The 27,552-nt window shown below is 36.3% G+C and overlaps 1 protein-coding gene across 1 annotated transcript; it reads left to right on the plus strand.

Moving 5' to 3' along the window:
- The first annotated feature begins 12,335 nt into the window (after positions 1 to 12,335).
- LOC126698648 (receptor-like serine/threonine-protein kinase ALE2) lies at positions 12,336 to 27,208 on the plus strand. The gene is made up of 9 exons (XM_050396025.1): positions 12,336 to 12,886; positions 16,963 to 17,046; positions 19,100 to 19,213; positions 19,295 to 19,390; positions 20,458 to 20,826; positions 20,950 to 21,210; positions 25,308 to 25,697; positions 25,791 to 26,031; positions 26,241 to 27,208. Exons 1-9 carry the CDS (start codon positions 12,829 to 12,831, stop codon positions 26,950 to 26,952), a joined length of 2,325 nt encoding a protein of 774 aa, XP_050251982.1. The 5' UTR covers positions 12,336 to 12,828; the 3' UTR covers positions 26,953 to 27,208.
- Positions 27,209 to 27,552: the final 344 nt, after the last annotated feature.

Here is a 27,552-nt window from a genome sequence, read left to right on the forward strand (position 1 = left end):
TTTAATATCTTGCAAAAGAAAATAATAAGATTACAAATAGATTATAGAAATTTTATAAAAGGCTCTCAATCTCAAATGAGTCAAATTGTTTATTGATAAGAAAATAATACATGATAATTCTTTAGTGCTTCTAATATAAATTCTATATAAGTAATGTGGCTAAAGAAAATTAATTATCAAATCCAAAATTAAATACCTATTTAGGAGTTTTAGACTTTAGTTCTTGTCAAAGTTTCAAGAATGCACTTTTCAAATTATAGGTTCAATATTCTTAATTTTCATACCTACTTTTAGAGTTTTAATTTGTTGATCTAGGAGACAAAGTAGTGCCTGGTCAAATGATATGTCCATTTAAAAGAAAATCAATTTAAGAGATCAATTGGAATGATACTTTTTTTTAAATGATTCTTAAGAATACATTAGGTTAATAAAATTATTTTTTTTGAAATACAAATTTAAATATTAAGAGGTTAAAAGTTTCAATAAAGTTAAAATTATCTCATGGCATATGAATAAGCTACAAAAAAATCGGATATTATAAAAGGGCAAAACTTAGGTACAGTACTTAGATGTTGTTCCGTAGGTTCCCCTCTTAAGATTTTGCCATGTGAATTTTTTCTTATGGATGGAAGTATATTTTTTTAGTTAAGTAGCCACATGGCTGGATCTTAAGATGAGAATTTAAATAACAGCACCTAAAATAATGTACCTAAGTTTTGTCCATTATAGAAATACTTAATCTAACTTAATCATTTATATTATATAAAACTTATAGATATTCAATTATTCAATAACTTATAATTTATTCATATTTATATGAAAGATAGTATCTAAACAAAATTTATGATGTTAAAAAAAAAAATTAGATAAATCATATTAGGAAATTTTCCGCAATTTTAGTTTAGTTATTTATTTCCAACAAAATATAAAAACTACAGCTCACTTTTTCAAGTAAAATAGCAAATAAATACATAACTACATATACGGTTCGTTGGACAAGAGAATATGTTTGATAAGGAAAGATTATAAAGTCACTAATGCCATTGCCAACGTTCAAATCATAATTGATATCAGAAAGAATATTGAATTTGAATTTCTTTTTTCTTTTTTCTTTTTGATATCTTGTTGGGGATTTTCTTTTAAGCAATTGGAAATCTACCAAATAGTTCAACACCCATGTAGATATATTTGGAGGAATAGATTCACTTTCATTGACCACCCATTGCTGCTTTCCCATACTATTCGAGCTGTCAGGCATTTCCAAATAGCATGGTCTAAATTTTATTTTTCCTTATTGCAGCGAGCACTCACCTCATCTATCAAAGTCCCACAACGATGAAGATCGAGTGGGGATTGTATTTGTTACAGCTCTCCACAGAAAATGCTTAACTTTAGCTAGCTGGGACATAAATTTATCTTCCACATGATCTTCCAAATTGCATTAGACGCATTCCGGTTGGAACTACTGGACTGACAAGAGTCTGTTTGCATCAACCTCCATACTTGCTTGGCCAATAGAACCTCATTAATTTCCTAAGATCTCCAAAACCCGTTCGACCACAGCTACAGTGCAATCCACGTCCAGCGTTTCACGCTTTTTTTTTTTTTTTTTTTTCCATTAAGAAGCTCATTTCTGTGCTTTCTAGTGGGTCTCATGCACTGTTTATGAGACCCACAAATCTCTCTTTTCAACAAAATTTTTATTAAAAATGGGTCTCACGGCACTATTCACACATTTAAAAATTATTTTGCTACAATGTTTTCAGTTTTCAACAAAATAAACGGTATTCAAACGGACCTTTATATTCCTAAGATATTTTTCTTAAAAAAATTATATCTAATATAGATTTTCTTTTGAACTTATAATGTTTCTTCAATTCTTTGCCATCAATAACTATTTAAAAAAAAAAATTCTTAATGAAAACCTTTTTGAAAATTAAAGTTTCCTTATGAGTTATGTCTTCCTCAATTAATCTTTAATTCCAAATTTGAATCCCATTTTGAATATAGTCATCCATGACAAATTAGGAATTTTGCTAAACTAGATTACCAACATGCAAGTCAAACCTTTTTTTTTTTTTTTTGAAATTAAAAAAATAGTTTTTTGAAGAAAAAAAATAGAAAATACTAAAATATGTTGTTACTAGGATTTGAATACTAATGCTAACTATGTGGGTTCCAGTTATCTCAACTGGTAAAATTTCTGATAGTTGAATAAAATATCTAGGGTTCAATCCCCACCTACACCAAATACCGATTGATGTTTTGGTCTGATGATAAGAGCGGACGTCATAGGTTGAATCTCTTTCTCAAAAAAAAAAAAAAAAAAAAAAAAAAAAAAAAAAAAAAACCCTCTAATGCTAACTCATTAAATGAGACAGATTCATTAAATTAAATACGTATTTTCATTGACTTTTGAAAATTATAAACTAAAAACAGCCTTTTGCATGTTTTCAGTTTCCTTCACAAATTGAGTTTTGAGAACGGTTTTTATTTTCTATTCATTTTGGGTTGCCAAACAAATCTTTTAGTCTCAAAAATAGAAAATTGTTTTGAAAACAGAAAATGTGGGGAAAAAACAGTTATCAAACATACCCTAAGTATTTTAACACACACACACGGGGAGAGGGGAGAATGTTTTTTAAAGAAACTTACAGTGGTGTATATCCAAAAGAGCCTCATGCAAGTCAAACCTAAATTCATTACTTGATGAGAAAATTAAGCAATCTAAATATATTATAAGAATTTAAACTTATCCTAAACAAAGATGTAATTGTATATATTTATTTTATTTTTTAAATAGAAATTGAAGCTTTAATTAGTTCAATTGCTTTTTTTGGATAACTTTAACTCTTTAGCAAAATGAATTGGTGATAATATAAATTATTTTAAAATCTCATCCATAATCTTGCAGTATACTTAAATGTTTTGAAATTTCAATATTTCATAGTGTACTTTTTCAATTAAGGCTAATTCCACCTCACATGGATTTGCAAATTCAAAGAGGCAAAGTCTAATTAAAATGTGCTAAATTAGGAAGTTAACAAAATGTGAGAGGAGAAAACATCATTCTTCGTACTTCAGGAATATCTAAGAATTTTCCCAATTGAGGGTCTTTGAATTTGAAATTTGATTGCTAATTTGGAGGAAAATATATTAAGAAGATAATAAATTTTCCTAATGCAAATTTTAGTGCATCCTTAAGGCAATAGTGGGCTGCCAACTTGCCCTATTTGGAAGAGAGAGAAAAAAAATAATGACATCATGGGTGACATCTACAATGAGGTCAGCCTAGAGAGTAAGAATATATGCATATGGCACAACTTGAGAGTGCCACTTGGCATAATTTGGACTTGCTACATAGCTTAACAGAGTCCAATAATTTACCTTGTGAACGGATTAAAACATGAAGTACAATGCACTTAAAATTATAGGCTAGAATTAAAATCATCAATTAAGTCGATACCTTTCTAAAAAAAAGTTTAATTTGGCACATTCTCTAATTAAGTGAATTAACTAGACTTCCAAATAAATTATGTGTATAATTTGATAAAAATAATGGGACTAGTATAATAAACCATGAAAGTATTATGACAATTGGGCCCAATAAAAACAGTGACATATAATTTATGAAAAATAAAATTAATTCCCCAATTAATAGCATTAATTTTTAAAATTTTAAGGGCCATCAATGTTTATTTGAAACTTCAAAGATTAATAGTATTTGTTTCTATAAAAAATATTTAAAAAAAAAGACTACTAGTGTTTCCTTTTGAAACTCTAGGGAGCAAAAACACTATTAGGTAATCAACGTATATTTTCATAAAATCATAAAAATTAATATAAAAAAAGTACTTTAAAAACAAAGTAAATTATTATTATATTATTTCAATTTTCTATCTCCAATATATTTGAATTTTCAATATTGCAATAACGGCAGGAAAAATGGCCCTACGATTGTCATCTCGGCAGCCCGTTAAATCCACACGCCAAGAGCACGCGTGCAACGGACAACCATCATCAATTGTCCTTCCAAAAAGCATATTACACTGGACCAAAACACCGATACAAGCAACGTATATGTTTCTACCCAAAAAAAAAGAAAAAAAAAATCTAAACGCAATTCCAATTCCATTTTTCTAAGGTTTCTCCTGGCAGTGAGAGTTCTTCTCTGAAAACCTCTCCCTGCCTCGTAGCACTACCGTTTCCTTCTTAGAGGAGTTACCGTCCCTGCAAATAACACTGTTATTCACAGGCTAGCTGGGTTTTTTTTACTAGGATTACAGGGAAACACTTTTTTCTCCTCCCCTAACACTTTCAATCTTATTACGAACTCATTATGGAAGATCTGTCGAACCGGTGGAAATCTCTCTCCCTATCGGAGAAGGAAGGCCCTGGTTTGGCTCTGAAACCTGACCAAGCCACCACAAAAGTTTCGATGGTGGCACGATTCCTAACAAAGCGCCCTCTTAACCTGGACGCCATCGCACATACTTTCAACCCCTTGTGGAGAACAAAGACGGGGTTTAGAATGAAATTTATTGGTGACCACCTTATTCTATTTTCTTTTGACTCTAAGGAAGATGTAAACAGGATCCTGGCAGCAGCGCCATGGAGCTTTGATAAGCATATCATGGTTGTATCGAGATATGAGAATATGACAGTTGTTAGCAGCACGGACATGACCACTGTGCCGTTTTGGGTTCAGGTACACGATATTCCATTACGATTCAGAAACAGAGAAGTGGCTGAACAGATATGTGAGGCTATGGGTATTGTGATAAAGCCGGAAAACCCAAACTACTGCGACGGAGGTAGTTTTATTCGTGTTCGAGTGGCCTTAAACATCACCCTCCCACTGTGTCGTGGTAGGCTCCTCACCCTTGAAAACGACGAGGCTCATTGGGTCTCCTTCAGGTTTGAACGCCTCCCCAACGTGTGTTACTGGTGTGGGTGTCTCACCCACCCTGACAAAGACTGTGAAAAATGGATCGAAAGTGAGGGATCACTCAGAAAGGAGGACCAACATTTCGGCCCTTGGTTAAGAGCTGCACCTTTCACGGCCTCTAGAAAGGGATTTCTATCGGTCCTAGGCTTTTATGCCCACAAGAAAGCTGAAAAATTCAATCCGAACCAAACCAGAGCACAGCACCAAGGTCGGAGTACTCCATCAGCAATGGCGTGTGAACCTCCACAAAATTTGCCGCCAAAACTCATGGAGGAAAACGCAAACCACGCCTCTGACAAATCTGGAGAAGTGACAGCTCCAAATCTGATCTTTTCTGAGACCTCCTTTTTGGTTTCCCCACTGCAACCTACCCAACCTACTTCTTTTGAACAAGTGATTGCTGAAATTGACAGAGATATCTACTGTTTTGACAGGGTGGCTCCTGAGCAAGTTGCTTCTCATGGCTTTCCAACCACGGAAAATCCGGATCAGTGTCAACATGGTGGTACTGCTTTGGTTGCCCCTCAGACTAACTACGGTGATATCAAGAAAGGTGACGGCAAAAAGCATGGAGGCTTTACAGAGGTGTTAGAGAGGTCAAATCAAGTTCCTTTATGTGGTAGTGCTCAAACTAAAAAAGGAGAGGGGGTTTGGGAAATGGACCGGGCAAGGAAAATCCTGTTGGGCTGAATGCTGTTGGGCCCAAATTAACCACTAACAATTCTCCTTGTGCTGGTTTAGAAGTGAAGAGGCCCAGATCGCCCCTTAAGGACTTAACCAACGGAACTGGGCCGATACAAACTCAACAGAGCAGCCTAGGGAGCAAGTGGACTAGGCTGATTCGCCCAACCAATGAGCCAAAACTCAAGGAAGCTATTTATGATAAGTTAAGAGAACGTCCAGCGGTTGACCCCTCAGACTCCCATGCACTAAAACGCAGAGCAGTGAGTATTAATGAAGTCGATCAACTCTCGTTGGTGGTGGCTGTCTCCCAGCCCCACCGTCAGCCATGAATTGCTTAAGCTGGAACTGCCGGGGGCTTGGGAACCACCGGCGAGTTCGCGAGCTTTCAAAATTAGTGAAGGCGAAAGGTCCCAGGGTGATCTTCTTGATGGAAACCAAGAAGAAAAAGTCATATTTGGAGAGGTTGAGATGTCGATTGAAGTACGATAATATGTTCATCGTCCCAAGGAGGAATTTGGGGGGTGGGCTGGCTTTGCTATGGAACAATGATCTTAACTTGCATATTAGGACGTTCTCGCCGCAACATATCGATGATGTGGTAAATCCAGGAATTGATGACGCCTGGCGCTTCACAAGGTTCTACAGAGCTCCTGAAGCGGCCAACCGGGAAGATTCTTGGTCAGTGTTGCGACACCTCGGATCCCAGTTTGTCTTGCCTTGGGTGTGTATCGGGGATTTTAATGAAATCACAAGAGTGGATGAGAAATTGAGAGGGGCTATCCGTCCAGAGAAATAAATGCAAGACTTCAGAGATTGTTTGGATGTTTGTGGTTTTAAGGACCTAGGTTTTTCGGGCCTGCCTTTTACTTGGTGTAATAGAAGATATAATGAAGCTTTAGTTTGGGTTCGCCTAGATAGAGCGGTGGCTATGGCAGATTGGATTCTCAAATTCCCCATGGCTCGTCTTCATCATTTGCCAGGTTCGTCCTCGGATCACAAGCCTTTATGGCTGGTTTCAGATGACCTCCAAACCCGGTTTAACCGAGCTCAAAAACCGTTTAGGTTTGAGGCCATGTGGCTCAAAGACGAGCGTTGCGAGGGTGTGGTCCACTCAGTTTGGGATAGGAATACAGGCGGAGACCCAGTGAGTAAGGTAATGAGTAAGGTTGGCGAGTGTCAAGCCCAACTTAAACTTTGGGACAAAAACGTTTTTGGGAATGTTCGCAAGGCTTTGGCTAGAAATAGAAAGCTTCTGGTTATAGCAGAAGGTGATTCCATGGCTGGCAAGAATCATGCTCGGGTAAAACTCCTCTCTGAGGAAATATCTAGGCTAATGGACTGCGAAGAATGAATGTGGAGCCAGAGGTCTAAAACAGAGTGGCTAAGATACGAAGACCAAAATACAAAGTATTTCCACTGTCGAGCAACTGAGAGAAATAAAAAGAATTTTATCTCAAGGCTGGAAAACACTCATGGGGAGTGGATTGAGGGGGAGGAGCAGATTGGGGAGATGTTGACTAGATACTACTCAAATCTTTTTTCCACAGTTAACCCAACTGAGTTGGATTCAGTGCTCAGAGGAGTGCAACCAAGGGTGTCCGAAGCGATGAATTCGGAACTGCTCAAACCTTTCAGAATGGAGGAGGTTCACATTGCTCTCAAGCAAATGAAACCGGATACTGCCCCTGGTCCAGATGGTCTCCCGCCTTTATTCTATAAGAATTTCTGGGAGAAGGTGGGAGCAGAGGTGTCGGAAGCAGTCCTTTCAGTGCTAAATTCTAGTACCCTTCCTCCTCATCTAAACCACACTTTCATTTCTTTGATCCCAAAAATCAAAAGCCCCAGGAAAGTTACTAAATTCCAGCCGATCAGCTTGTGTAATGTGTTATATAAATTGATTGCAAAAGTTTTGGCAAACCGGTTAAAACCCATGCTGCCTATTCTGATCTCTGAGTCTTAAAGCGCCTTTATGTCCGAGAGGCTTATTACGGACAATATTCTCATAGCACATGAGACACTGCATTACTTGAAGACTAAAAGAACAGGTAAGATGGGTTATATGTCCATGAAGCTTGACATGTCCAAAGCTTACGACCGAGTTGAATGGGTCTATTTAGAAAAGATCATGGAGAAAATGGGATTTAACTGCAAATGGATCAACCTAATTGCTATGTGTATCCGGTCAATGACGTACTCAATTATGCTTAACAGTTAACCCCACGGCTTGATTACTCCAACCAGGGGGCTGCGTCAAGGCGATCCATTATCGCCTTACCTTTTCCTGCTGGTGATGGAAGGATTACATGCTCTGTTTGAAGAAGCAAAGGATAGTGGAGAAATTAGGGGAGTCTCTCTATGCCCAACGGGTCCGCGTATTTCTCATCTACTGTTTACGGACGATAGTTTAGTCTTTTGTAGAGCCACAGTTGCAGAAAGTGTAAAGGTTCAATCCATTCTCTACAGATATGAGCATGCTTCTGGACAGAGCATTAACAGAGGCAAGACAAATCTTTTTTTCAGTTCAAATACACACCCGGAGGTTCAAGTAGCCATAAAAGCTTTTCTGGGTTTACAGGTAACTTCGAGGTATGAACAATATTTGGGATTGCCGTCCTTGGTGGGTAGAGCAAAGAAGAAGTCTTTTAGTCTCATCAAAGAAAGGATTTGGAAGAAGTTGAAGGGGTGGAAAGAGAGGCTCTTATCACAGGCTGGCCGCGAAATTCTTATCAAGGCCGTCATCCAAGCGATCCCTACTTTCACTATGTCTTGTTTTAAGCTGCCAAAAGGTCTGATCAAAGAAATTGAGACCCTAATAAGAAAATTCTGGTGGGGTTATAGAGGGGACCAAAAGAAGATACATTGGATTAGTTGGGAAAAATTATGTCAACCCAAAAAGGAGGGAGGGATGGGGTTCAAAGAGTTAATCAAGTTCAATGATTCTATGCTTGCAAAATAGATTTGGAGACTCGGGAATAATGAGGGGTGTCTTTTCCATAGAGTGTTCAAGGCCAAGTTTTTTCCCAATTGTTCGGTCTATGACTGTGAGGCTTCTACGAAGGGTTCATACGCTTGGAAAAGCATTATATAGGCTATGCACGTTATGGATTTGGGCTCGGTTTGGAGGATAGGAGATGGGCAATCAGTTAAGATTAGGGGAGATAGGTGGCTCCCCCAAAATACAGCCCCAAAAATAGTGTCCCCAACCTCGGTCTTGCCTCCTGAGTCAATGGTTTGTGACCTCATTAATCAGGACGAGCATCAGTGGAAATCTGAATTGTTCGCACGATAATTTTTACCCCATGAAGCCAACATAATAAAAGGTATCCCTCTAAGTGACCGAAATATCCCAGATAAACAGGTGTGGCATGCCTCAACACATGGAGTCTATACAACTCGGTCTGCTTACAAGTTGCTGGCTTTGGTAGAGAGGAATAATATCCCAACATGCTCTACAAACAGAAGATCCAGTAAAATTTGGCAGGACATATGGAGTTTGTAGGTACCGTACAAGGTTCGACACTTAATTTGGCGGGCAGCAAATGAAGCACTTCCAACCTTGTACAATCTGCAGAGAAGGAGGGTGGTTCAAACCGCTTACTGCCAAAATTGTAAGGCTGCTTGTGAGGATACAGTACATGCATTATGGGGCTGTCACAGGCTAGTGGTTGTTTGGGAGAAGGATGTGGAGCTAATGAAGTGTTCAAGATATAAGTTCTCTGTTTTTGCTGATTTGCTGGAGTCGTTATTCTCTCTAAGGGACCGAACTGATGCCAACTGCTTGCACTAGTGCAGTTAGGTGGAGGCCCCCCAACCCCCACTCTTCAAAATTAATTTTGATGGAGCGCTTTTCAGTGATCTCCGGGCTGCTGGCTTAGGCGTGGTGATTCGTGACTCGCGCGGGCTGGTGGTAGGAGCATTGGCTGAACGCATCCCAATTCCAATGTTTGCTGCTACGGTGGAAGCTCTTACGTGTCGCCGTGCCCTTCACTTTGCAAAAGAGTTCTGTATTAGTGAGTTCGTTTGTGAAGGTGACGCGGAAGTTATCATTAGAGCTTTACTAACTAAGAAGGTGGTTCATCCTGAATATGGACATGTGTTGCAGGACGCTCTTGTATTAGCAGATAGTTTTCGAGCTTGTAATTTTTCTCACATTAAACGTGTAGGTAACTCGGTTGCCCATTTTCTTGCTAGACATGCTAAGTTTGGCAATGAGCTACAGGTTTGGCGTGAGGCCATTCCTGAGGATATAGCTCCCCTTGTAACAAGAGACTCTTTGTAATTTCCTGTTTTTTCCTTTTTTCTTTCTTAATATATTTTGGCCTTCGGGTCTGGTTTCTCAAAAAAAAAAGAAAAAAAAAAAAGCAATGTATGCAAAAATATTATTGAAATGAGAGTTGGTTTGTGGTCTTAGTAAAATGGGTATAAAAGTTTTTTTTTTTTTTTTTTTTTTTTTTTTTTGAAACTAGACGAAAATTTCATTCATGAAAACAATGAGTTATGATACAAGGCTTTCATTGTTGGAAGGGGAGATTCCTCCGATCAAATGATATTCTAAGGCTGCGTTTGTTTCGCTTGAAAATGATTTCAAGAAATTATTTTACACCAATCTATGTGTTTGGTACCTACAGAAAATTGGGTTAAACGGAAATTATTTTCCCCGTTGATCGTAAAATATGCCCTCTCACCCGTAAAACCATTTCAGGTTTTATTTTACCTTCAAATGATTTCCACCCTAGGAAAATAGAAAGGAGAGAGAGAAATAGCAAGAAGAGATTGCACCAAAAGCAACCCTAGATCGCACCAGCGCCCCCAACCCTAGATCACATCGGTCTCGTCGCACCCCAAGACCAGCAAGATCGCATCGCCTGAAGCACCGCAGAGATTGCGCTGCCTGTAGCACCACCGAGATCGCACCCCAGCACCAACGAGATCGCACCTATGACCCACCCATGCCCGATCTCTCTCTTTCTCGATCTACCTCTCCCTTTCCCTCAATTGTCGATCACTCTCTCTTCCTCCCTTTCTCCATTTGACCGAATTTTTGAGTTATCACGAATGTTTTGTTTTGATTTTTGTTTCTTTTAAGTTTATATATTGAAATTTTCTGTTATAAAATTTATTTAGGAGCTGAAAAAAATGGTTGAGAAAATGTGAAAATTTTGTAAGAAAATAGCACTTTCAGAATGTTACCAAAAACCAGAAATTATTTTTTGGACTATTTTCCATTGTAGAACCAAACACCCGGATTTCATTTTCTTTATGGGAATTCACTTTCCCCTACATTCATTTTACACTTGGAATTTGACTTACATTGAACCAAATGCAGCCTAAGATACATTCTTTCTCTTTGCATGATGAGCTAAGATGTAGGTCATAAAATCTGCATTCCGTTTAACATAACTAACATTTGTCTATTTTAAACCATAAATAAGATATTAGACATCCAAATGGGGATAAGAGATTTGAAACTTAGATCTCGTAATAAAGAGACTAGACTATGCCATTTAATTATAAATTTCCTAACTAAAACTTTCTTTTATATTAGTATGTAGCTCCGTGCATATACACGAGTACAATTAAAAATAATCATTATTATAAGGTTCAAATTATAAATTTTTTGTAGAAGAGGTTCAAATTATACATGGCATTAAGTTACATTTTTATAAATTTTGCACTCAATAATTCACTTGCCACAAAAATTAAAAACTTAGATGGACATGTGACGAAAAATTGGACTTCAATTGCAATCTAATTTAAAATTTAATTGGATTTAGGCTCTTCAATTTTTACAACCAATAATTTACTTGGAACAAAATTAAAAATTAAATGAGATACGTGTCGCAAAATTAAAAATTTAATTAAAATCTAATTGAATTTTCTCTAAGTTTTGCCTATTAAGATATATATATATATAGATAATGATCTATTTGGAAATAATGCTTTGCTTGTTGTCCTTGATGATGATGATGATGATGATGATGATGATGATGATGATGATAATAATAATAATAATAATACTACTACTACTACTACTACGTATTCTATTCGAAACTTAGTTTTCTTTAATAAAATTCCATTTATTAATTTCTAAATTGCTAAAAGTATGGATTAGCTTTTGTTGAAATTTTATTTACGTAATTGCTAAAAGTCATAAAAGTATAATTATTATAAGAAAATTGAAGTTTAGAAAAGTAATCCTTGTATTAATAAGTTTCTTTAAAAAAAAAAAAAAAAAAAGGAAAATTACAAAACTTCGAAATGTCATATCGATTTGAATTTCATGATTGAGATGTGGGGAGATATCTCATATCCACATTAAATAACTTATAACATATATAACATGTCTAACAAAGTTATGAGTTACATTATTATCCTAAAGTCTCTTGCGCAAAAAAAAAGGGTGAAAGAATTATTATCATCCACAAGAGAGTTTATAAAAAATCATTATCATTCACAAGAATCATTGTCTCCATGGTTTTTAGAGTCGACCTTAACATGACACGTATTTTATAAAATATATAAGTATTTTCATAAAATTAACAAAATTAAAAAATTAAAAAAAAAAAACACATTTTTCAATCAATTTTAAAAAAGAAGTAACGGCAAGACCACGCGACAAGCCACGCGCGAAGCAGACAGCCATCATCATCAATTGACAAAAAAGCAGTGTTGTATACACACTGAAGCAAAGCAACACACTGTTACAAGCAATAAATTCTCTCTCTCTCTCTCTCTCTCTCTCTCTCGCTCTGCTACACCATCCAACTCTTCCAACTTCTTCTTCTTCTTGAAGATCTCTCTCTCTGTTTTGTTTGGCCCTTCACTTTCTCTCTCTCTAGGTCTGTATACTTACATACAAAGCGTAAGTCTAGGTGGGGTTGTGTTTGTACATGGCTCTATGCTAGATCTTCAACCGCATTTGGTGGATCTACATCCACTACAACCCCTCCCACCCACATTGTCTTCTTCTCTCTCCTAGGGTTTTTTCTTCTTTCTCTTCATTCTTCTCTGTTAAAAAAAAAAAAAAAGCTTTAGCTTTTAGAGCAAAAAAGCGATGCACTCTTTCATGGCCGCACAGCTTCGCCGCCGGCGAGTTCTTCACCGGAAACCTTGCAACTCTTCGAGACTCTCCGGCGAGGCTACTGGGCTTGGTTACTGACCATGGTTTTTGTGGAGTTTTGGTTCCGCCAGAGAAAATGCCAGCTCTGATTCTGATTCTGCTTCCTCTACTCCACTTCGTTTTCTCTTGCTCAGGTTTTTTACCATTATTGTTTTTTTTTTTTTTTTTAAAGTTTGCTTCTTCTTCTTCTTTTTTATAATCTTTTTGGGTTTTTTTCGGTGTATTGTCACTGTTTGGTTGCTCAGAAAAGATAGAGAAAAGTTGTGGATACTACTTTTGTTGTGTTGTTTGGTTTTTTTCAATTATTAATAGTGACTAGTGAGTAAGCTCAAGTAAGTCAAAATTGTCTTTATTAGGGTCTACTTAGTGGACTACTTTCTTTTTGTTTTTTTTGTACATTTTCTTTTCTGGGTTGATCTGCTTTGCCCAATTATGAATAGGATATGGTAAAAAAGTAGTATCTTTTAACGATTTTGTGGGATGCTTTTGTTGATTTTAATAGAAAAACTTGCACTTGGTAAAGCTGTTAAAACAAACATGTGGCCCTTAAAAGTATACAAGGGTTACATCATATGGTGTTGTCTCTTTTGGGTAGTATTTTTTGAAAGGGTCATATTTGGGGCTGTTGATGTTGAACAAATTGAGAAGGAGCTGGAATGGTAGCTCTGTTTGGCTTACATGAGAACAATTTCCTTCTTGTAGTGTTTACTTTTTAGCTCAAAAGATACCCATATGCTCTGGAAGTGGAAATTTTCATTTCGAATGCAAGGTGTTTGTTACATGTGTCATTGTGGTCTTTGAAGTTTTCAATCCTTATCCAGGTTGATTCTAGCATTTAGGAAGTAGTTGCCTCATAATGTGCTTCTTGCTTTAAGTCTTAAAGTCCAAGTTTGTTTCTTATCCCTATTTTCCGGTTGACACGTTGACATGATCCTTGTTTTTTGCATGTGAATTTGGAAGAATTTGTATAAATAAAGAAAGAAGCTCAATAAAAAGAAAGACATCATTTACTTGATTGATCTTTAACACCTTGGTGTTTGGAGGCCGGATTCCCTCAAAGAAATCCATCAGTAAATAAATGTTTCCTTCTAAAGATGCCCTCATTAAACCATTCCAAAATGAATAAAACTACTACCTTGTTAATATCAAGTAGTATCAGCGCTTGGGAATGGACCAGCAAGTGGAGCAGTTGGAGCAAAAAGTTATGTCCCTCATCTCGGGTTAGCAACAAATCATGGAAAAAATCACTGAGCTATTCAAAATGCTAAGCATGTCTCCATCGTATTGTCATACAGAGAAGAAGGAAAGCTTGCAAGCTTATGGGCCAACCATGAAAAGCACAGTGGCAATGGAGGGTCACAAAATGCTGACACTCATTGATCATATGGTTCTAAATTGATTTGAGTTGGATTTTTCCGTTCTAATGGCATGGAAGACACTACCCGTTGTTGTGTAGGGCTGATATTTTTTCCAAACTTCATGAAATGACCATGTAGCCTTGGCATTGTTTTATCTTGAGGGAGACACATCCTCCCACTGATCAAGTTTCCAAAAATTGGAATGTGCAGCTGTCTTTAGAATGGTTTGTTGATGTATTTGCAGAGCACAAGGGTCTACCACCTCCTTAGGAACATGATCATAAAATTCCACTTATACCAGGAAATAATCCTGTGTATGTGAAGCTGTATCGATATACTTATTATCAAAATAGTAACTAAAATGCTATCTTCATATGTAATACATCCAACCAACATCCCGTACTTATCTTTGTTCATCTTGGTCAAGAAGCTACTTTGGAGGACTTGGAACAAATGCAACGATAAATCCTGTAGTAGACCCTTGAGGACAAGGATTGACTTCAAGGCAGAAGGAATGTTGTTTTTCATTCTTGTCTTTGAAGTTGTCAGTCCTTATTTGGCTTTGTTCTAGTTTTTAAGAAGTAGTTGCCTCGTACGAAGTCTCTTGTTTAAGTCTTTGAGTCCAAGTTTGTTACTTATCCATATTTTCTTGTTGACACATTGAAGTGGTCCTTGTTTTAAGCATGTGTATGTTGCAAGCATGTGTATAAATAAAGAAGGAAATTCAATATAAAAGGCATGATTTCCTTGATTGATCTTTTAACACCTTGGTGTTTGGAGGTTGGGTTCCCTCAAATATATCCATCAATTTATATATATATATATATATATATATATATCTTTCCTTCTAAAAATGCTCTCATTAACCCATTCTAAAATAGATAAGGATGCTACTGTGTACATATCAAGTGGTATCAATGCCTGGGCATGGACCATTGAGTGGAGCAGTCAGAGTAAAAAGTTACCTCTCATCTCTGGTTAGCCGAAAATTATGGAAAGAATCATTGAGCTGTTCAACAAGCTCAACAGGTCTCCATCATATTGTCATACGGAGAAGAAAGAGTTTGCAAAGCTTATGCAAGGGCTAACAATGAAAGGCATGGTGGCAATGGATGGTCACAAAATTACTAACACTCATCCATCATACGCTTCTAAATTTGCTGAGTTGGATTTTCCTTTTTTAATGGCAAGGAAGACCCTACCTATTGAATGTGTAGTGCTGAAAATTTTTTCCAACTCCATGAAGCACCCATGGAAGACTATGTACCCTTGGCATCGCTCCATCTTGATAAAGACACTCTCCTTCCAACTGCTACTAAAGTTTCAACAAACTGGAGCACACAGCAGCCCTTGGAACAATTTTGATGACATATTTGGAAAGCCTAAGGGTCTAGCACATCCTCAAGCACATGGTCACAACTTTCCATATCAGGAAATGGTCTTGTGTATGTGAAGCCGTATTGATATCCTCATTATAAAAAATAAAAAAAAAAAAACACACACAGCCTGAACGTTTAGTGACTACAAATCTTCATATGTAGTCCATCCAACCAAAAACCCATACTTATCTTCAATCATCTTGGTCAAGAAGCTACTTGGAAGGAATTGAAGCAAATGAAATGTAGTGAGCATACACTCGAGGACAAGGGCCAACTTTAAGAGGGGAGGAATGTTACATGTGTTATTGTTGTCTTTTGAAGTTGTCTATCCTTATCCAAGTCATCTATCCTAGTTTCTACGAAGTAGTTGCTAACCTCAAGGGATTGGCCTAGTGGTTCCTTAGGCCTCTTGAGATCCTAAGTCCAAAACCTGTAGCCAACACCTTGGGCCACCCATATGGTTTTCTCCCTATAATTATACACCTGGGACAATGGTTAAGTGCTTGAAAAGGACACGCTTGTTGAAGTGGTCCTTGTTTTTAGCATGTGAACATTGCAAACATTTGTATACATTAAGGAAGGAAACCCAATAAAAAGGGCATGATTTCCTTGATTGATCTTTAACTCCTTGGTGTTTAAAGGACGGATTCCCGCAATATATATATATATATATATATATATATCCATCAATTCACATTTTTTTCCCTCTAAAGCTGCTCTCATTAAACCATTCCAAAATAAATAAAGATATACCTTGTACGTATTGGTTTAAGTGAACTGACTTAGTTGCTGATATGAAAAAACATATTTAGGTGTAATTTGTAAATGTAGTTGTTTACTTTAACTGAACCAGTAAATGATCTTTGATAGGAGAAACTTGTTAAACATTAATATCCACTATCACATTAGAGCATGAGACTTTCCATAATTATCGTTATCTGATATGTGTAGAATAATTTTCACTTAACATGTGATACTGTTCTGAAACAAAATTTTTATTTAAATAATAAACCTATGTCATGTATCAAAGTTTAAAACTAAATTGGATCTCAGCCTAGATTGATACATGTAGAGTGATATGTGTAGGTACAGGCTTATAAATGGATCAAAATATTTAGGTGAGGCATTTGGAATACAATGTTTTGTTCCAAGTAAGAATTATTAGTTATCTATTCACTAGACCTTTGCCTGGAAATGAGTCATCCAGAACATATTTTGACCGACCACTTGAATAATCTACAAACTATGCTTAGATACATTTATGATGTGATAAAATTCCTTTTATGAAATGAAAAGAAATTTAAAATAATCTATTTTCTAGCAAATGTCAATAAAAGTTTTGTTGTTTATAGATGCTTGACAAGATAAATTTATGATGTGTGAATACAATTTATATGAATTGACTTTCAAGTATGAAAAGCAATAAATTATGGTTCTTGAATAGAAGATTAACACATTTGTTTTATATTTCAGGCCATCCTTTGTTGCACATATTTTTGTCTCCTTCTCTTCTACCAACCCGGCCGTTCTCTATGAAAGAAATCTTAGTGGAACATGGTAAGGGTGCAAATTTTTATAAGTCAATGCAGATAATTTTTTTTCCTTAATCCAAGCCAAGTAACTTGTATGTGAAGTGAATTCTGGATATGATTATGAACCCTTGATAAGCATATTGACATCTATTTGAGGCTTTTGATATTTGATCCTGATAAAACCTGTAACAGTATGTTATTATGGCAGCACTAGTGTCAAATATATTTTGAAATTAGAAAAAAAATTGCCAATTTATCCTGTGCTTTCTGCATCTAATATCAGTATCTCCAATGTGTTATTTTTAAAAGAGAACCATAGCCAGTGTAGTGAAAGGCAAAAGGCAATCTTAAGGCACCAGGGTCTTGTATCGCCTTAGGCAAGGCATGAGGCACCAAAAAAGTGCTTGCCTGTGTGAAACAAGACACTAAATTCTAAAATTCTTATTATACATATAGAACTAAAATCATTGTATCTAGTTCATTGGAATATTATAATGAAGCTTTCATAAATAAAATGAATCAAAATTCAAAAGAGACAAAATAAATCTACCAAATGTGTGGTGCATGAAGAAATTAGGCCCTAATTAAAGAGGACTTATGTTATTTATCCCAAAAAAAAATGAAAAGAAGATAAAACAGAAAACAAATACCTAAGTTTAAAAGATTATGTGATTGAATTTCTTATGGTCTATTTCTAAATTGATGAGGAAGGAAAGAGAGAGAGAGGGAGCACTTTGTTTGTGCTGATGCATTGAATAAGATGTTTATGGTGATACAAGAAAGAGAGCTGAGATTTTATGAAAAAGAATAAAAAGAAAGGGAAAGAGGGCTGCCCAAGGGGTGAGACAATGAACGAAAAATTAGAGAGAGCTGAATTTTTTTTTTTTTAAATGAATAAGTGACTTTACAACATTCTTATCCCAAGAAAAAGGAGAGCAACTGTCAAAAATAAAATATTATTTGATTAAAAAAAAAAAAAAGATACAGGAAAGTGAGAGAGCTGCCGAAGAGGTGAGACAGAGAAGGGGAGGAAATAAGAGAGCTGAAATTAGGTGGTGGGGGGGGGGAACAGAGAGAGCTTAGAGTGGGAAATAATAATAATAATAATAATAATAATAAGAAAGAAAGAAAGAAAGAGAAAGGGAGCTGCCCAAGAGTTGACAAAGAGAAAGAAAAAACGAGTGCTGCCTGAGAAGTGAGAGAATTATAGAATAATGAGAGGGGGGAAAAAAACCCCACATGCCTGACTTGTAGATGTGTTCCCCCCCCCCCCCCCCCCCCCTCTCTCTCACCTGTTTTGTCTTTAATATGTTTGTGGTGGCTAGCTCAACCCCCACTTTAATAAAATTAAAATAAAGACTGCTGCTTTTGCCAAATTGCAGAATATTTATATATGTGTGTGTGCGTGTAGAATTGTTTTTAGGCGTCGCCTCATGCGCCTTAAACATTGCTTGAGGCACTCGCCCAGGCACTAAAGGTGCGTAGGTATATGTGTGTGTGTGTATTTGGAATTTGTTTTAGGAATTGCCTCATGCGCCTTAAAGGGCACCTAGGTGCTTAGGCATTAGGTGAACATCTCACTAAAGATGCCTTGCATAGACTCTGAAGGTGAGCACCTCACTAAAGCCTCCTAGCTTCAGAGCTTTTGGAGGTGACCTTAGTGGCAGCTCATCTCACCCGAGCACATAGCTTACTTTGGACCACACTGACTTTAGCTATCAAATCAAGTTATATTGCCCAAGGCCAACATAATACACCAATTAGAAGACATTTCTTGCTCAGTTGCTTATCCTGATACAAAGAAACACTTTATAAGCATTTTTTTTTTCATCTGCTTATCAGCTGTATGCCTTACATATCTCCTTTTGTTAACATATTTTGAGAACATATAATTCAAATTTGTTTACCCTCTTTCTTTCCTTGAGTGCCTCACTAGTGCATTCAATGTAAAATTTATGTGGCCACTTAATGCAATGCATCATTTAGTAATAGTTTAGATCCATTCCAGCTTTTATTGATAACTGTCTATGAATATCTTCATATGTGCTCAACATATGATGTTCCTTTACTTCTTGCAGAAAGGTCAATTTCGATGGGTGTGTCATTTGCCGCATCAAAACCACCCAAAACATGGGTGGTTAAGCCTTCTTTGGGACCGTCCACTGCCCCTGCACCTTCTCCACATTACCAAGGTATTACTGTGCTAATAATTTTAACAGCTTGAGATTACGTTGTTGTTAATAGTTTCCTCTATCTTTACTTATATATGTCAGGTTCTAGCAGTAATCCCTCACCAATACGCAGTCATCATCGTCATCATCAGCATGTTAAACCTGATGCAATTGCTCCATCTCCTTCAAAAAACCATGGTAATATCCATCTGTCAAATTGAATTTGTCTACTTGAGAGTCTCTGTTGCTCACATGCACATTTTTATTATAAAAAAAAAGATACTGAGAAATCTACAATGAAATAGGGCCATACCATTGTTTATAGTGCTTCACAACTTTACAAGTGAGAATGCATACCTAATTTAAGAATCAAGACATTTCAATTTTGGACATGATATGTTCAGTGGTAACTAGGAGAAGTAGATGATTTTTTATACTGATCAATAGTATTAACTTGTGGTATGTGTGACTCTTTTGTGTGCCCAAATGTCTGTAAAGAACCCTTATGCAAAAAGCATAAGTATCAAGATATCAAGAACACTTAAAATATGTATGACATATATTTGACAAGTAATCCGTGAATAACCTTGTTTTTAATTTCTTAGTGTCTGCTGTCAAAATTTTTGCTTGTTGGTGAGGCAAATATCAATTTTTTTGCCTTGAAATTTGCTAGATTAAAAAGTTACCATCCTAAAAGTTTAAGCAGGCACTCATGCCCTTTCTATTTTTTTTCAGATGTTATAATAGGTTTTTTTTTTTTTTAATTTATAAATTCAAATAAAGCCAGTGCATATTAGGAAAGTCAATCAGTGGCCTTTATCTTTTAAAGAGGAGCATATTTTGGGTGGAATACAGGATCAACAAAATGTTAGAGAAAAAAGTCTTTAAATGTTGAAGTCAAAGTGTTCTTATGATAAAATAGAAACTATCACTTAACAAAATTTGTAATTGTACCATCACTCTCTCTCTCTCTCTCTCTCTCTCTCTTAATACCTTAAGTGTGTGCTTATGCTAGGGAAAATGGTTTGATTTTTTTTTTTTTTGCTTGGTAAAGTGACTCACATACCCTATGGAATAGAAATCGTGTAACATTAATGCCTTAAGGCTAAATAAAGTTGGTAGTTTGAAATTTTGAACATTAGTTGAAAGATCGATCATAATATCTTGTTCATCTCAATAACTACAGTGAAAGTTAAAGGTCTTTTCCTGTTGCTTATTTTGAGTTTTTTAACCACTCATGTACTTGTTAATGGGTTTTTTGGCAGCTTGTGATCAAATTTGTATAGAGCCACTCACTGCAACTCCCATTGGTTCACCTTGTGGTTGTGTGTTTCCCATGAAAGTCAGACTTCTTCTGGATGTAGCCACTTTATCTGTTTTTCCAGTAATGAGGGAGCTAGAGATTGAGATCGCGGAAGGCACCTATTTAGAGCAAAGCCAAGTTAAAATTATGGGTGTTATTGCTGATAGTCAAAATCGGGAAAGCACAGTTGTGGATATTAACTTGGTTCCACTGGGAGAGAAGTTTGATAATACTACTGCAGTACTGACATCTGACAGATTTTGGCATAAGAAAGTGCCTCTAAATACAACTCTTTTCGGTAACTATGAAGTGGTATACATTAGTTATCCAGGTACCTACCCCGATTACCTTTAAATTTCTAGCGGAAGGGGAAAAAGAACAAAAAGGAGTCCTTTAAGTATCCTTCTTTGTTGTTTTATTATCATGTTTTGGTCACTGAAACAGTTTTCATCAGGGATTCCTTCTTCACCACCTTATGGGAGTTACATTGGCAATGGACCAACAGGAAGTGTTGGAGACCTCCCAATCACAGCAAATTTTATCAACAAGAACCAGCGGATGAACCTCAAAACTATTGCCATAATATCTTTGTCTGCATTTGTGCTCCTATTAGTTTTCATTGGAGCAGTCTCTATCTTTTTGAAGTGGAGGAAGGTTAGAAGACCATCAAATGCTGTTGGTCCAGCATTTACACCCTCTGCAAACAAAAGATCTGGTAAGTTTATGAATTATTATGTAGATGCTTCTACTCAAATGCAATGTCGTCAAATGTTTTTAAACTTTTTATGTTGAACAATGCTCCATCATGACTGTATATGTGTTGGTCCTCCCTAGCTTGAAAAGTTTTGTCCTTTGCAGCCACCATTTATTTTATATTACTGCCTAGTGCCTAATTATTATATATAAATAAAATATCATGAATGTTCTGTCATAATTCGTCACTTTTGGTTGCGCAAAATCTAGTCATGCCTGGTGAATTATTACTCAAAAGTATGGATGTTGGTCTTGTGGCTTGTGGTCATGATTTAATTCCACATTTGCATCATATTTCCTAGATATTCCATTTGTTTTGAGTCATCCTTCTGCTAAAAAATTTGATAATAATGTTCTTTTTTTTTTTTTTTTTTGTTAATAATATCTGAAGTAAAGAGCAAAACTCTTTCAAACACTAATAATTTACCAGATCAGTAATATGAACTTTGATGTGGTGAGGAGAACTTAGGTCTAGTGTAGTAGAAGGATTTAAGAAGAAAATCCAATAAGAACAAGGCAAAGAAAAAGGATAATAGGATTGAGGTTGGATCTGAATTGCTTTTTCTAAGTAAAGAAATCGTTGCAAAAAATAAAATAAAAAACGAAGCAAAGGGCAGCAACCCAAGTATTGGAGCAAAGAACAAAAATGGGAGGGGTAAAAAAAGTCTTCAAAAGCCTGCTATAGAAGAGATAGGAGATGTCAAAGTCCATTCATATAAGGTCTTCAAATGCAAAGCATAATCTCAAGGGAGTTCATGCACTTTGGCACTTTGGCCCCTCAAAGTAACATGCATTCCTTTTTCTCAAAAGACACCACATTAGACACGGAGGAACCACTTTCCAAATCCTCCCATTACTTCTCTTGCCAACGAGCCTCGTACAACATGATAAACCCCCCATCGCATAATAAAGCATTACCTAGGAGACACCAAAGAAGCATAATATCATAAACAACTCCCAAGTCACCGCAAAATGTGGGAAGAGATCAAATCTGAAGTTTCTTGAAGGCTATACAAAAAGTATGCCCACGATTTGAAAAATTCTATGTATAATAGCCTTTAGCAACTCTAGAATTCTAATATTTCATCTTGTATATAACAATTAAATCTCTTCTTCTTCACTCTCTTCTGGATTGGAGTGCTGCTTCTAACTCTTTTCCCTGTTCTAATTTATTAGATATGTTAGAGCTTTGTAATTTGAGTGTTTGATGTACTGCTGCTCAAATACACCACCAGTGTACCTGGGTTTTCTTTTCTTTTTTTAGTCAATAAAGTTTTGTTACTTATCAATGAATAAATAAATCTTAACCTACCAACTTCATTAAAAGTCACATGCTAGTCAAATGACCTTTTAAATACTTGAGAGACGTAATAATAAATGAAACGTGAAATATAGAAATAAAAGACAATGGACTGATGGGCCTTTCTTGGGGGGGCTTAAATTTTCCTACATCAGTTCTCCTTGGGTTGGAGAAAATTCGTCCACAGTTGGGCTTCAATTCTCCACAATTTATCGGAGTCCCAAATAATATTTTCTATCTTTTCATTCTTTGTCTTCTTAAATGCATCAAGAAATAGTACTTATCAAAAAAAAAAAAAACAAAAGCATCAAGAAATAGCTACTTAGCCTTAATATGCCAATAAGAACTTCTGCATAACAAGGTTTGGGACATTTCTTCAATTTGTAACATGAACAAGTCACATAGAACAAAGTACCATCATCTGACACCATACAACTTTGTTCTAAAATTGGCTTAACCCCATCCGTGTATCTCTTGGAGCTTGTTGAATTGTGTTTAGCAGCTCTTGCTCCATAAATTCTTCCTAAATACAATCAAATCTTGTATCTTTAGCTTTTGGCTTTTTTCAGTGGCTCTCTGTTTGACTGGTCTAGGGCTTGGGGACTCACCTCTAGTGATTCTCTCCCTATGTTCCTTAGCTCTCTCCTGCGTATTTAGTATCTTTTCCTTTCTTTTCCCTTTGTATTTTTCTCTCTGCCTTATGTTTTTCTGCATAAGGTAGTTTTCTTCAATATATATCTTTTTATTTATCAAAAAAAAAAAAAAAAAAAAAGATTATCATGATTCAGCATTATGCCAATAGAAAAATTATTAAACATCACATCATTCCAAGTAAAAGTATCCATCTTCACTAAAATTTTTCAATTTTGAATTCCATGAAGCAGTACTAGGTTTTTCAAATCATGTGTATGCAAATCTTCCGTGTCCAAAAGAACACTCTTAGGACTTGCATAGAACTCTTGATGTTCATTACTTTAATAAAGTAATTTCTTGAATTTGTATTAAGTACTCACCCCTAAACCATCATATAGAGAATCCCAGTTTGTGGCGCAAATTCTTTCAAAATTTTCATTCTTCAATTCAACTACACGCACCAACTGATCTTCCAACCTACCTCATGCCACATGCTCTACCTGGTATCATGAAAGGAGTTTTCGTCTTCTATATCATCATTCTGATCCTCATGACCACTTTCCAATATGTCCAAGGGGTTGTAGTTTCCTTCCACAATCTTCATGTGAGTCTCCCACTGGTTCCCATTGCTGAAAAGAACAGCTAGCAATAAATCTTCAATAATACGCCTCATCTCATTATTTTTTTTCTACTAGCCTTGATTTCCTCTACCCTCATGATCTCTACCACGGCCAGCCATAGTTACTACTTTTGACTCGGATATGAATTTTTGGGCTTAGAATTAGGATCTTTTGCACTAATACAACTTGATGTGGTGAGGACTTACGTTTAGTGCAGAAAAAGAAATTCCAGCAATAAGATTAAAAAAAGAGAAGAAAAATAGAGAGAATAAGATTGAAATTGGAACAATTAGATATTAATTTCTAGGCTAGAAGCTCAAGAAATATTCAAATATGAAATTTCATAAAATGGTTAAGAAAAGGTTACCCGCAACAATTCAAAAAAAATGCTATTTATAATTAGTGACTCGCCAAGAGCCTTGCAGCTCAACTAGCACCATCTAGTGTTTCCAACGGAGATGTTTAGGGTTCAAATCCCTCCATCCCCCCAGTTATCGATTTATTAGGAAAAAAAAAAGCATTTGGTGACTCTAGAAATCTCACTCTTCATCTTACATATAATTAATTAAATCCTAGTGATCCAACTTCATTAAAAGTCACATGATCTATTAAAATACAGACTAGTGGGCCTTTTTTTTTCTTTGGGCTTAAAATTTCCTACATGAGACTTTCACCACTGATGGATCCCATGAAAAGCACACATACCATGCTTTGATTCTGAAAACTTATTTTTAATCTTTTTTTTTCACACATACAATGTTGAAAATATTCATTTCTTTGCAAACTGCCCAGTAATTGACAAAAGGGAAGAAATTATGAGTCTCTTTCTTATGGCCCAAAAAAATGGAAATTGTGCTATCAAAGAGGCAATTTTGTGAAAGGGGGAAGCTAGTCCCATTTGTTTTATTTTATTGTACCTTTTTAAATAATTTGTGCATTATAAGAAAATGCTCTTTCAAACCCTAGTAATGTATCACCACTACCCAGTTGGGGAAATTGGTACCTCCCCAAGGGGTGTGGGTTCAAGCTGATGGGGTCATGGCATCTATATTATGCGAGTGTTTCTAACCTTTTAAAAAAAAAAAAAAAAAAAATCTAGTAATGTATGACATCAGTAAATAGTTCTGGACATTCACTGCTGATGGATGATGAATATCCTGTAAGGTCTAAGTTGTGCCGTGTCAAATGCTAGCAAGAGAACCATGTTACAAAATTTAGTGAAATAAATAAATATTTAATATCAATCACAATACCTTTAATAACTTTGTCATTAAGTCTTGCAGAGTTATCTTTTAAAACTGATACTGCATCTTCTTAATCCATGCTGGCCAGTCTTTTAAAGCTGGGTTATTAACTTTTGATGTATCACCACACTGGCCAATCATGGAAGATTCCTCTTGCATGAACAATTGAATAATAAGCTGATCAATTTGAGTGTTACCTAATGAGCTGCATCAACACACTTTATTCTTAGTCAAAATAATTAGTCATCCGCATTTAACGCAGGCATAGGGTCTGTATTATCAAGTAGTATTGCAAGCTCAACATCAGTATCCCTCATGTCCACCATGGCTACCTGTGTTCTCTCTGCTAAAACATTTACACTTGCTGAGCTTGAGAAGGCAACAGATAGGTTCAGTTCAAAGAGGATTTTGGGTGAAGGAGGATTTGGACGTGTTTACTGTGGGATTATGGAAGATGAAACTGAAGTTGCAGTTAAATTGCTTACAAGGGATAATCAAAATGGGGACCGTGAATTTATTGCAGAAGTTGAGATGCTAAGTCGATTGCATCACCGTAATCTTGTGAAACTGATTGGTATATGCATTGAAGGGCGGACACGGTGCTTGGTGTATGAGCTTGTTCGCAATGGCAGTGTTGAGTCCCATTTACATGGTATATTTTCTGCATTGCCTTTTATTTTGTTTATAATTATTTAATGGAATATAAGTTGCAAACTTCCACATTGCCCCTGTATTGGTGTTTTAGGTGTTGACAAGAACAAGGGCCCTCTAGACTGGGATGCACGGATGAAGATTGCCCTTGGAGCAGCAAGAGGATTGGCCTATCTTCATGAAGATTCTAATCCTCGTGTAATACACCGTGATTTCAAGGCTAGTAATATTTTACTAGAAGAGGACTTCACCCCCAAGGTTTCAGATTTTGGGTTGGCCAGGGAAGCAACCGAAGGAAGTCATCATATTTCTACTCGGGTCATGGGAACTTTTGGGTAATCATACTATTTTAAAGTCATAGTCTTACAATTCTAAAAATTCAAGTAGGTTCTTGATTGGACATGCTCTCTCTCTCTCTCTCTCTCTCTCTCTCTCTCTCTGTGACATACTTTGGATTAAGATGAATTCATTTGTATATATACTACCATATTTCCAGTTAGCAATTCCAAATATTGAAGAACTTTGAATATAATGGGTTTTGCAGTTATGTTGCCCCAGAATATGCAATGACAGGGCATCTACTTGTCAAGAGTGATGTCTACAGTTATGGGGTTGTGCTCCTTGAGCTTCTCACTGGAAGAAAACCTGTGGACATGTGCCAATCTCCAGGACAGGAGAATCTGGTAACTTGGGCACGGCCACTACTGACCAGTAGAGAAGGTTTGGAGCAGTTGGTTGATCCTTCTTTGGCTGGAAGTTATGACTTCGATGACATGGCTAAGGTAGCAGCCATTGCTTCCATGTGTGTTCACCCGGAGGTGACTCACAGACCTTTTATGGGTGAAGTTGTGCAAGCTCTGAAACTAATATACAATGACACAGATGAGACTTGTGGAGATTGCTGTAGTCGAAAGGAGTCTTCTGCTCAAGAATCTGACTTTAAAGGAGACTTTGCCCCTTCTGATAGCAGTTGGTGGAATGCAGGTGGGATCACCCCTCGGTTAACTTATGGGCATGCCTCTTCCTTCATCACAATGGAGAACAGTTCTGGTCCACTTGAAGAGATGGAAAACAGACCGTTTTCAGCTTCAAGTTTGTTTGGGGATGAGATGTCTTTACCGATTAGGCATGGGAACAGATCAGGTCCCTTGAGAACAGTCCGAAGCAAGGCGGCCTTGTATAGATTTACAGGAAGTAGGAGTGAGCATGGGGGCCTCCTTCCAAGGCGTGCTTGGAATGATGGGTATTGGGTATAAGATTTATTTCTTGTGTTTCAAATTGTACAGTTCCAAAGAATCAGAGCTTTTATTGAGAGGATGATTGTAGTTTAGGTATCTGGGATTTGTGCAGTTACCGAGTTTGGAGAGAGAGAGATTGATTGACTTCTAATTTTGGAAATCTTTCATTCGTTAACAAATTAAAAGTTGGAGATACAAGTTGAACACTCCCTGTATCATATATGTTATAATATATTTTTGTGGTTCAATCTTCTATTGAATCTTTTGCCATTTATCTCCCATTTGTTAAGCTGGAAATGATCTCCACTGGCAGTTAATGCTTTTCAAATATATTTTTTTTACTGAGATCATGTTTCTGCGTTTATCTACTTCAGATTTTTCCAAATTTGAAGATCTTTTTTTCATTGAGACTGAAGTGGAGGATATTTGTTTGTGTTATGCTTGTATTATCTTGAAATTTTCAAGTTGTCTTGATTAGTTAAATGTCTAATACATAAAGTAAGAATTCAAATCTTTTGTCTCTCTCTTTTCTACTTTGTGCTCCACCAATCAAAATTTACCATATGTCAGCTATTTAATTTATTCATCCTTTAATGCCTTTTCATTGTCACTAACCTA

The sequence above is a fragment of the Quercus robur genome, chromosome 9 (assembly GCF_932294415.1).
Source record: "Quercus robur chromosome 9, dhQueRobu3.1, whole genome shotgun sequence".
Classification (NCBI taxonomy): Eukaryota; Viridiplantae; Streptophyta; class Magnoliopsida; order Fagales; family Fagaceae; genus Quercus; species Quercus robur.